Source organism: Sciurus carolinensis, chromosome 4, assembly GCF_902686445.1.
Source record: "Sciurus carolinensis chromosome 4, mSciCar1.2, whole genome shotgun sequence".
Lineage (NCBI taxonomy): Eukaryota > Metazoa > Chordata > Mammalia > Rodentia > Sciuridae > Sciurus > Sciurus carolinensis.
Genome location: NC_062216.1, coordinates 4976558 through 4988581, shown reverse-complemented (window position 1 = coordinate 4988581; position 12024 = coordinate 4976558). Strand labels below are relative to the sequence as shown.

The window sequence follows — 12024 nt, the reverse complement described above, 5'->3', positions numbered from 1 at the left end:
GCAGCTCGCAGCTGAGCTCAGCCACCCTCAGACAGTCTGGATACAGGCTGTGGACGTCTCCTGCAGCCGCCACTCTGGGACGTTCTGAGTCTTATATGGGTGAAGGAAACCACTTCCTCGGGAAATACTTCATTGTGGCTTCTTTCAGAGACTGGATGAGATACAATGACACCACATGAAAATCACTGCGAAGTGATCGCTAGATGGTTGTGTACACTGAGTGTGTACCGATACGGCTGCACTCGGAGTAGAAGCTACATGCCGGCCAACACAGAGACTCCAGAAAACACCCTCCATACTGGAGCGGAATGGGTGGTTTACAGGCTGCTGGAAGCAGTATCTTCTTGAACCCAGTATTATCCTCAGTATTTAACATGGTATCAAAGAAAATCACAAGCGTTTAAAGGTTTAAAGATGTGGAATTTGAAACAGTAACATAAAACTTGATTATGAATTTAAAGTAAATACTATGCTATTTAAGATAATTCTTTCCAAAGAAATCTCTAATTCATTCATGCTGCTTTAAATCAACCTTGAAAATGAGTTAATGTCCCTAGCGGCCTAGAAGCAGTGCATCAGGGAGAGGAAAGCAACACAAAACAGTCCGTTACAGATGAAAAAGCAATTATCGCTAGGCTAACCGTTTAAATCCCTCTGTGATCTGGTCTCACGACAATTCTTCTCACGTGACTGTTCTGCACCAGAGGCATGTTCTTGGCCTGGTGATAATGGTGACATGAGTGTCCAGGAGGACACAGGGATGCTGTCCATGCAGATCCTGGGAGACAGCACTGAGGGCACGGCCCCATCATGATGCTGTAGGCATGTTCTTCTGGCTTGGCGTGGTGTTCCCGCCATGCACAGTACCACCCCTGTGGAGTAACAAAAATACTCTGCAGAAAGATGAAAAGATCTAGCACTCTGGGATGATGTGAGTGTCAGGTCGTGGCTGGAGACATCGGGATTTATACCCCCTCTAAATATCTGCTGTAAAAATAAATCTCAAAACCTCAACTTTCTCTTCTTTAAAATAAATGGTCTAGATTAAGTTACCTCTGCATTCCCTTCCAGGTTTAAGACTTCATAATTCACCATCTGATCTGGGGAGAGGCAGACAGACTTGGGTTTAAATTCCAGCTCTGCCCATCCAGGCCTCAGAGTAAGTCCTCTCTCCTCTCTGAGCTGTTTCATCTGTCACATGACGACAGACCTGGAGGTTGTGACAACAGAAGTGCAGGACCCAGGGGCTGCTCCCAAAGAACAAGAGGCAACTGCAGAGTAGAGTACCCAATCTTGCCCTGGATCATTTAATTCAAGAAACCAATGTCCAATAGCTCTTTGGACAGATCTTCTGAAAGGCCCAAGCATTGCAACTTTGATTTTCAAAAATTTCATAAAGGTTCTGTATAAGACAGACACAGCAATAGGGTATTTATCAGAAGCATGAGGACAGCTTATGCTATGTGGAAGCACAACTGTTCCCTTCCCCAAACTCCCCTGGACACTTGACTCCCAGTGTTTATCTGTTTTTGCTGTTGAGTCACTTACCCAAGGCCTGGGAGCTGAAGCCCAGCAGTGAAATCAAGAGGCGTCCACTGGAAAGCACCAGGCTTTGCAGTGAGAGACCAGGTCCCAGGACCGCGCCCAGCACACTGGGGGAAAGCAGGCCGCCTGGGGCCTGCTGTGCGTGGAGTGGCAGGCTGTGGGCGTCACCAACACCCGTGGTTTTCCGATCCCGTTATGGTCTGCTTCGTCATTCCCTCCGGATGTCTCCTGGCTATGTGGATAACTGAACACTCTCTCTGCAAGATTCATGGCCAAATGCACCCAAATACCTCTGCTTTTATAAATCCTGACTTTGAACAAATCTGGGTGAAGTATTAAGAAAGTGTTCTACGAGGCTGATGGTGACCGTCAGGGAGTCAGAGAGACAAGTCAGCTGTGCAGACTCGACTCCCGGGGAGGAACCGGTCTTCTCCACGGGAGAGAGGGCACGTCTTTAGGTGTCACTCACTACACGGTGCCTTTCGGCCCTAAGGATGGAATGTACTAGAACAAGGGCAGGCCCACTGAGAGCCATGCCAATGCCCCACCAGCAAGACCTAGGGGGCAGGGGACCGACTTCTGTGCACACGCTCCTCACCTGTGCGCTTGCTCGCTCACCTACTCACTCCGGGGATTTTTACGAAGCCCACGGTTAGAAACAGAGCGGCACTGACCACTTTGTTGACCACAGGCAAACCAGACGCAGTGTGATGCACGAGCCGATTCAACTCGGAGCTGCGCGGAGGGACCTCTGCCCATTAACAAAAGGGTCAAGTTTCTCTGCTTCTGGCAGCATTGATGTAGTGGAGATACATCATGCAGGAATTCAAGGGGCCTTCTTCAAATCCTACATGCTATTGGGCAGCTGCCTGCCTCTGATCAAATCGATCAATTTCGACTCGCCTTTCAGAAACGCCGAACACATCTCAGCAGTTGTGAAGTCTCAGCACGTGCAGGGTCTGGGCCTGGCACAGTGCTGGGAGAGTGGAGTGGGTGACGGGATGATTAATGAGGTCATTATCAATGCAGGACGATAATAAGGGGTTTCCTTCAGCAGATCCATCTTTACAGCTGATTAATCTACGGAAGTAATTTCTTATCCATAATTGTGATTTTCTTTCATGGCACCTGTCCTTCCAAATGAAGGGTCACTCGAGAGGGCAACTTGAACCTGTGTCTCTGTAGAAGGATGGGACTGTGAGGGGGAAAAGCCCTTGCAGAACAGGGTGGCCCAGCGACTGTTCTGTGGCTCCAAGATAATGATGCACAGGCAGCCCACTTGGCCTCTGGCTCCGGCTTCCTCACAAGTACAATGAAGGAGCAGGACCAGGAGCTCCTGGGGTCTCAGTTAGCTCTCGCCCCTAGATCCTAACTCAGAAAAAACACAGTTCCCATTGAGGCTTCTCCTGCCCAAACAGGCTCCCGCATTCTCCAAAAGACCATGGAAAACAACAAAGGAAGAACATTTATGATTGGTCTTGAACCTTAACTTTAATATTTTCTACCTTTTATGCTGTAAAGAAATCATCTTACTTTCGGGAAATTTTTCCTGATTGTCCTAGTATAATCTCATTATTGAAAACTATTTATGTAATCTTATTTTCAGAGGTTTTTAATTTCATAATAAAACTCCAGCTGAGTTGAAATTGAGCATGCATGCACTTAGCCCAAGAAAGAATTCTATGTTCTGGACAAAGCTGAAACCCACTTAGCCAGCTCAAAGGCAGAAATAAAGAGTCAGGAAGAAAAATACCCCGGGTGACGTACAAAGTTCAGGGAAGTCGGAAGCTGGGACCCCAGGGCCCAGCCGCCTGACCAGGCTCAGGTCACACTGTGTGGGCACACAGGTGCCCCAGGGTCCTGCACTCGGCCCCGAACCCAGAAACCTGGTTCTTACTTCATGCAGAGGCAGTCAGCTCCAGTGAGGACGCAGCAGGGTCTGGGAGCTCTTCCGTGGAAGAGCATTCCCGTTGCTGCCTGCACACAGAGGGCAGGGACGGGCAAGCACTGGCAGGGTCATGAGGCTGAGGGCCATCTCCTGCAATGTCCATTCACAGAGGGTCTCTCAGGAAGCCTTTGGGGGTCATCTAAGAGAGAAGGTCCATCCATCCTTCTCCCAGAGACCCTGTGGACGTGGGTCCCAGCAGGCGTCCGCACTTCTTTTACCCGGACAGAGTCCCGGGTCTCTACCGTGACCGTGCCCTTCCCTTCCACAGGCCTACTGCGACATGGAAACAAGTGGCGGCGGGTGGACTGTCATTCAGCGCCGCGAGGACGGCAGCGTCGACTTCCAGAGGTCGTGGAAAGAGTACAGAGCGGTATGGATGTCCCTAAAGCAGCTTGAAAGAAGCCTTTTTATCTGTGCATACTAGCTTTCAAGGTCCTCAGAGCCTTAGTTGCAAACCCAAAACTAACTCATGACTTTGAGGCACTCTTAGGGAAGGTTCTATCTCCCCATTAAAGAGTAGTCGGGTCCACCCAGGTGACTGGGACCAAGGTCAAAGCAAGGCCCACGGGCTGCGTTCACTCAGGCCCAGCCCCAAGTGCGCAGCTAGGTGCAGCGACTTTGCTCGAGTCCCCACGGTGTCCCTGGGTGTGCTACTTGTGCCAATACTGGCTGTCTTCCAGGAACAGCTTAGCTCCTTAAAATGGACCTTTTAAAAACCACTGTCCTATGCAGAAGGTCCCGCGTCTATGCAGCCCAGGGAGTGGGCTCTGCTGATTGGCAGGCAGCCCAAGGTAAATGGTCACACTGTTGATTTCAAATGCACGAAGAGGAACCACGTGCAGTGACTGACCTCTGCTTGGCGCAGGGCTTCGGCGACCCTTCGGGAGAGCACTGGCTGGGGAATGAGCTCGTCTCACAGCTGACCAACCAGCAGCGCTACGTGCTCCGGATACAGCTGCGTGACTGGGAGGGGGGCGAGGCGACCTCGCTGTACGAGCACTTCTACCTCTCCAGCGAGGAGCTGCACTACAGGTAGGCCGGGCGGGAGCACGGGGGTCGGGAGGGCCCTCCAGAGACAGACGCACGCCGCCTCTGACGCTGCTGCAGCTCACTGCTCTCTTCAGGAGAGGTTCTCTAGTTCTGAAGTCTCACTTGGCTTTGACAATACAGGGAAACTCTGTGGCGTCTTTTGTTGTGCTTTCTGTGTATCCTCAGAGACCAGACCTTTCAGGGAGGGTGAGGGTGTCCGTGGCTACCCCCACGGTAAGTCAGTGCTGAGTGTCCCTCTTAAACATGTAATGAGGCTGTCGGGACAGAGGGATACCCGGGACCATACTGCTTTCTCCCCAAGGGTATTACAAATCAATCTATATTTTGAACTTCACACACACCTAATTGTTGTGTTCAATTTCAAATTCGGAGTTAGCTGCCAAGTTTAAAAACGACAAAATGAGGTGGATGGTTACTGAGCTTCTCTGTTTTCTGAAGTACACCTGATGCGCAGCACCCTTAACGTCCGTGCTGCCCCACTCACTGTGCCATTTGGGGGCAGTGATCTTAAATGGTCCAACAACTTTGACCAGGAATTTCCTTTCTGGCTCTGAGATGCCAGGAGACCAGAAGGCACAGCACAGGAGCCTTGCGAGGGGGCAGGGTGAGCGCAGGGGCCGCCCACACGCAGAGGCTCTCCCAAGTACATGGGGAGCGGTGGAGGATGGGCGACAGCAGGAACAGATCTGAGAATATCCGTCACCGCCGTCACCAACGCGCCCTGCGGCAGCGCAAGCAGCACAGGCTCCTGGGGTTTGGTGACCACCAAGCACCTACTCTGAGGCCACAGCCGCAAACAGAGCCCAAAAGGAGCATCACAGAAAGCAGTGGCCACCTGGCCGGCAGTCGCTCTTTAAAGCCCAACTCACGAAGGCCCAGGCTGGCTTCCTAGGGAGGGTCACGGTGGCAGAACAGGAAGGCTGGCTGCAAGCCCAGGTGCCTGAACTACCCCCCGGAAGCAATAGGACACCCAGGGCACCCTGCTCTAAGGCAGTGGACCAGAATTCAGAAGCACCTCTTGAAAACAGACAAACACTCTTGCGACTTTTAAAAGGTCCACGGAGCACAGTCCATCAGTTCTCATTAGCAAGCAGGCTCCCTTGGAGATGAATGGAAAGATAGAGTCTGGGCCCCTGGCAGGTCCCACTCGATGACAAAGGGATCAGATCGTGCGTGCGTTCACAGACACGTGTGGTAGGTCCTTGTGTTACCTCCAAGCTAAATATTTTTTCAACTGGCAGCAGTTAGGAATCCACAACAGGAATTTTTAAAAAAAGAAACACAAAAATTAAGGATTAGACTGTTTGTATAAGATTTTACAAAATGGGTCATTACCCTTGTATGCTGACATTATAAAAACATTTTAAACTGGGGATGGCTCTTAGCAGATATTTCCTTTAGAAATGTAATCAAATTTTGGACATGGCCACTTTTAAAAAATGAACTGGTTGAAAGCTTAATATACTTGGAAATATGAAATAGATTAAAAATTGCTATCCTAATAAACACGATGCTAATGTGATAAGAGAACATGATGTGACTTTTCGCGACTACGATGCTTCAGAATGTCAATTGTGTAAAGCAGCTGTTTTCCCCCTGAAGAAATGTTCCCTAAATGATGGAAAACTGAGAAGCAAACATTACAAAACATGGACAAATTAAGCAACAGAATAGGGTTCTTTTTAATAAAACTCAAATGTATTTGTACATGAAACCTCCAAGATTGTTTAGCTTTCACAAACGTTACTGCAGTTTATGCAAGCGCTGAGTTAAACCGTTAAATGTTGAATTACCTCTTACCCACTGCCGTAAAAAATCAACCAAAACCAATGTAAGGCAATTTCAAGAGTACAGCTATTCTTAATAGTCAAAATTTAAAAGAAAGCAAAGTGAGTAACACAAGAGTTACTCAGAACCCACACCCGGGGACCTCACTGGACAGGCCCCTCACCCTGACCTTCACAGCTCACTCTGCCAAGGTGTGCACCGGGTGGGCACAACGGAGGGCAAGGTGCCTCTGGGGCAGGGCCAGCTCTCAACTTAGTCTGGACTTGGGCAAGGTTGTGCCTCTAGGTAAAAGTGGGTGGTGCCCGCTCTGGGGCTGTCACCAGCACTCAACAGCTGCCTGCCTGAGTGCCCGGGACCAGTCAATGCCCCCTCATCCTGGCCTTGCCAACATGAACTCTTGGAAATTCTGCGATTTCCAAGGAGGTGGCTAACAACTGTCAGGCTTCAGAGAATAAGCACAACTTTGGGGCTTAAAGTACGATTCTCCTGCCATGCGGGCAGGACCCTGGCCCTGGTCTCCCCGTACCTCCATCGGGACACGGGGACTCCAGCACATGGAGCTCCATGCTCCATGTGCCACAGCCATCCCATCGCGGAACGCAAGCTCTGATCTGGCCGAGCCATCAGCCTGTGCTTTCTGAGGCAGTGACTGGGGCGCGGGTATGGGAAGGATTTATCAGGGACCATAGTCTTCAGCCTTTCCTCAGAGTCTCTCTGCCGGCACAGCAATGGCGACGAACGCCTGCTTGTGCAGTGGTCTACAAGTACGTGCTACTATCTGGTGCCCTAGCACATGCTTCCTCTGTCAAGGTTGGACAGGTTGACTACACCATGGTAGAGAAACGGGGAAGAGCAGGCACAGGGTTTATTTTCTACACGGTTCTGTTGATTTCTACTCCAAACTCAAGGACCATCCCTTGGCTGCTTCCCTCTCTGCGCCACCCCCGCCCCTGCTGAAAACAATGAGTTTGAGGCTGGCCAGCTTCTCAGCCTCCTTTCCATGTGAATGATGACTGGAGACCTGGGGGAGTTCCCTCCGGCCGCAGCCCACTCTTCTGTTTATCTGAAAGCAGCAGGAAAATCAATCATAGGGCCCTTCAGTCCCTGCTGATACTTGTGCAAGTGATATGTGTTGAAGTTTTCACGAAAACATCCCTCTTTGCGAAGGATTTGATGATAAGTTGGTTCCTGTTTATACCAGTGCAAAATATTTTGTCCAGAGTAGGCACTGAAGTGCACGGCCAGTACAGAGCGCGCTGCTGTAGAATGGAATTCTTCACCATGAAAAATTTTCCACTACGGTAAACCAATGACCTGAGCCAATTACAGTTTTTATTTTTTCCTTTTGCATGCTTACAGGATTCACCTTAAAGGACTTTCAGGCACAGCCGGCAAAATAAGCAGCATCAGCCAGCCAGGAAATGACTTTAGCACAAAGGATGCAGACAACGACAAATGTATCTGCAAATGCTCACAAATGCTAACAGGAGGTAGGGCCACTCGTCTGTCTTCCTATTTGTATGGGCAAGGAATACTTTGAAAGCACAAAAGCCTGGCAATTGGGACTTCAAATGTGACTAGTGACAATGTCCAAAATTTCATAGATATACTAGCTTGGTATAGGCAAAGCTGCTTTTGAGACCGTGGGGTTTGAAGTAGGAATGTGAGGCTGGAAGGGCCTGCGGGCCACCTGTGTCTCCTTGGGACCAGCCCTGGCAGGGAGTGCAGTTGGCCGCAGGGGTGTTCATTATTCTCTGAGCTTCCCTGAGTGTGCTCTTGTTGCGTATCAGATGTCACAGAGATGGACATTTTGCTCCATTTCGCCTTATTTCAAGTTAACATCAGTGTTTGAGCAAGGAATTTGCAGTTGCCTTTTACCGGTAAGGATTTCACTAGCATGCACAGCATACACTTATGAACACAAAGAAACCTCGACCCGTTTTATTAGTGCATCAGCTGTCAGCGAGTGATTGTTCACGTTAAGTCAAGGCCTTTTTTGTTTTCCACCTTTTGTGTCTGATTGCTCTAAAGATGGAAATGGAAACCATCCCCAGGAGCCAAAATCTGTTGGGGCCGTCACTTAGATAGCTAGATTGGTGTTCAGAAACAGGTAAGAGCTCAGTCATGGGGACCAACTGTCAGGAAACTCCCCCTTCTGATGTTTGAAGACTCAGAAATTGAATCACGGGGAACCAATTGGTAGTGACTGAGATAAGGAAGAGGCGTGACAGACGCTGGCAAGTCCGTTCTTGAAAAGGTCACTTAAAACAGCGCCAAGAGTCCCGTCAATGGGACACAGAAACGGACAGGGTCTCGTCTATGGGGACCATGTGCTGAGTGAGCAAAAGCGGGTTCATGACACCCCAGGAAAAGCAAAGGCCAGAGCGGTGCTCCACCGCTTCACAGGACAGGGGCGGCCCCTCCAGCCGGGCACAGCCAGCCCGCACAGCCCCGCCCCCAGGGACCACCGTGGTCAAGAGCAGGGTGTTTTTATGGAAATAAAGTGAGATCCAGTTGTTTCCATAATTTCAAACTTCATGTCTTCACTACCTCAAGAGTTAGGCTCCCGAGGTAACAGTCACTGCTTGGTGACATGGACCAGCCCTGTGACCTCAAGGACAGCCAGTCAATACACTGATTTTGTAGAGCACGGCTTGTCACCCTCATCCCACCACAGCCACCCGCTAAGGCTGGCGATGTTGACGGCTCCAGCCTCCCCTGGGCTGCAGCCCCACTTGCTGGGTGGCTTTGGTGGTACTTTCCAGACCTCCTGCAGGCCCTCAGCTACTCGAGAGCAGGAGAGTCACCTTAATGACCAAGGAAGCAGCCCACTTAGTCACCCAAATCCAGATCTAAGGGCTGAGAGTGGAAGTGCAGGAGAGGGGGGAGAAGAAAGGCAGCCCAGGGCGGACAGTGGAGTGGGGCCGGCTGGAAAGGGGTCTGCTTCCAACCAGCGGTCTGCCCTGCAGCAGCTGCCCAGCCTGCAGCCAGATGTCTGCTTGGCTGGATGGTGATTTCTGGAGAGGGGCAGACGACGGGCTCCGGGCGAACATCTGTCACTCTGCACTAGCCCAAGGATTCTGGGCAACATACAAGCTCCCCACCACATTTCCATTGAGCTGTGTCACCTCAAGGGACGGAGTCAACAGCAGGGAATAAGTCAGGCGCCAGAGAGATAAGTGGCACTCACATTCAGTGTGTACCCAGTAGACGTGTTTGGCATCAGAATTTTTTAAAGGAATAAAAATGTTACAGATAAGGCAAAAGCCACCCCATTAATACCCTCCCTAACTTCCCCTGGGGTGGCCCCTGAATGGAGGTTCACTCACTTTGTTTATTTTACCAAGGGTAGCGATATCAATAATCGTCATGTTATAGTTTTCTGTGTTTAAAAAACTTAACAAGCACGGTATCAAACTCAAGTCTTCACACAGGCAAACCATGGTCATTTCTTCTGGAAAGCCCTGGCCCTGGCTTGCCGTATGGCGTCCGTGGGTCCTAATCCCTCTGCTTTGCCTCCACAGGCTGGTGGTTTGATGCGTGTGGCCCTTCGAACCTGAACGGAATGTACTACCCACAGAAGCAGAACACAAATAAATTCAATGGTATTAAGTGGTACTACTGGAAGGGGTCAGGCTACTCGCTTAAGGCCACCACCATGATGATTCGACCCGCGGATTTCTAAATGCCCATGCATACCCCAGGACTGCACTGGACTCTTCCAACAGCTCACCCCAAAGCACTGAAAGGCACAGCTGCACTCTGTCCCTCGCCTGAGACAACTCGGGTGCCGACGGACCCAAGCCCCAGACAAGAGTCTCAACATCATCACTGAAACCCGCACCATGAACGAGCCAAAGCAAAACCCAGTCTAGCAAGGACCTGGCATCGTGGTCTGGTGGACACCTATGCGAAGATGAATTCGCGGTTGAGAGACTGACGATTTACAGACTCTGCTGTCACAACCAAGAATGTCATGTTCGAGTTTATCAGTAAATAACTGGAAAACAGAACACTGTGCTATATAGTAGAGATAGTCTTGGAACTGATCTTCTAAGCACTGTTTATGGGTTGTGTAAATATCCCCTGTCCTGAATTCTGCATCACTATCACAGTTGCAAGGAAGACAATCTAAGCCATAAAAACACACCATATATTCAGGGATTTTCTCCTAAGTGTTTATTAACAGTTTAATATTTGGAAAAACAGTGCATTTTTACTCCTCTTAGCTACTTTAAATTTACATTGCAAAAATAGTGCATTTACTAATCTGTTGACAGCTTAGTCTTAAGTTAATGCTCAAATACATATTTCAAATTTATATGGTGAAAATGTCCAGGATATCTGAAATTACTAATAGAAGTTGTGTGCCATTTTAGTTTCTATGAAGATTGTACTATTTTTTTCTTGCCTGGCTGTTAATATGAAGGTATTTTAGTAATTAAATGTAACTTATTAGGTGAGATAACTTTTATAATAATATTTACAATTTTGTAATTTGGTTACAAAGTACCTGTGCCTCATTACAAGGAAAAGTTTGATTTTCAATGAAGAAAATTATGCACTTTACTATCTTCTCAGACTTTAGGATCCTACTTCTCCGTATTCTAATACAGACACATATTTTCTCTTCTAGTAAGCTCTATATTAGAAAGTGAAGTCCAATTTAATTTGTGGTTGAGAAAAACATTCCATTTAAGACATTTACGAAGTTATAGACTCACCTCTGAATTTATTTAAGGAAAAAATAATTTGCATTAGTGTTCATCAGCAAACTGAAAAAAAAAAGTGTTCTAGAATGCAAAAATAAAATCTGATGTTCACAGAATACGCAAATGTTTATAGAACATTTTACGAACACAGCATTATGCGCACAACTGCAAAACCCTACATCCCACGGTTTTAATTCCTGTTAAGTTTTTGTAGTAGAAGTGATACAAATGAACCTCTGAGGAATGAATTTAGCAGCAATTTCTCACATGTTCACTTTACACTCAATTTTTGGGAAGCTCGGACTTGACCTTCAGCCAGTGTTCCGTTTGTCTTCACCTCCTACTGTCCCAACGCTCCTCCTCCTCTTTCTCACTCCTAATGTCCCTCCAGACTCAGCCTTAGAACCCTGGAATCTCACTACCTGTTTTGAGTCAGACTGTGGGCACGTTTCACTCCACCAGGTCGAACTTCCCCAACTCTTCCCGGGTGGAGAACCCTCCTGAGAACTGTTTCCACAACCACACCTAAGAAGGCTTGGGAGTTTCAGCAGGGGTGTCAAGGCTTTGCACCAAGTTAAAAAACATCTGATAAAAGGAAGATTCCAAAACCTCCCAACCTCACAATACAGTAGGCTTCTAGGGTTTCAATGACTACATGGACAGATGGAAACAGAGTTGGGGAAATGGTAACACAAGAAAATCTGGCCACCACTGATTGATTTGTATCAATTTCTCATTGCAGGCAGGAAAAACGAATTTCAAAAAGAAACCTCACAATGTTCCTCAGAGTTATATTCTCTTAAGAAAGAAATGAGAAGAATCTGTGTTTGCACTTTACACTTCAATTCCTAGCAGTATTCAAACAAACAGTCTTGCTAGGAGGAATTTTTTCTCTCCTTAAGAAAACATTTATGAAGTTGAAAGGAAATCAAAACAGTAATCTTAAAAATGAAAACAAAAACAATTTAACAACCTAGATAC

General features: G+C 48.2%; 2 protein-coding genes across 3 annotated transcripts in view; one reads left to right on the top strand and one right to left on the bottom strand.

Moving 5' to 3' along the window:
- Window positions 1-11252, top strand: part of Angpt2 (angiopoietin 2) — a 48883-nt gene extending 37631 nt beyond the window's left edge. The window contains exons 6-9 of the mRNA XM_047549263.1: window positions 3762-3863; window positions 4359-4525; window positions 7691-7821; window positions 9856-11252. Of these exons, the coding sequence (XP_047405219.1) occupies window positions 3762-3863; window positions 4359-4525; window positions 7691-7821; window positions 9856-10016 (561 nt within the window). The 3' untranslated portion in view covers window positions 10017-11252. The remainder of the gene's footprint in view (window positions 1-3761; window positions 3864-4358; window positions 4526-7690; window positions 7822-9855) is intronic.
- The window catches only part of Mcph1 (microcephalin 1), a 191047-nt gene that overhangs the window by 94332 nt on the left and 84691 nt on the right, over window positions 1-12024 (bottom strand). The gene's annotated exons all lie outside the window — the stretch shown is intronic.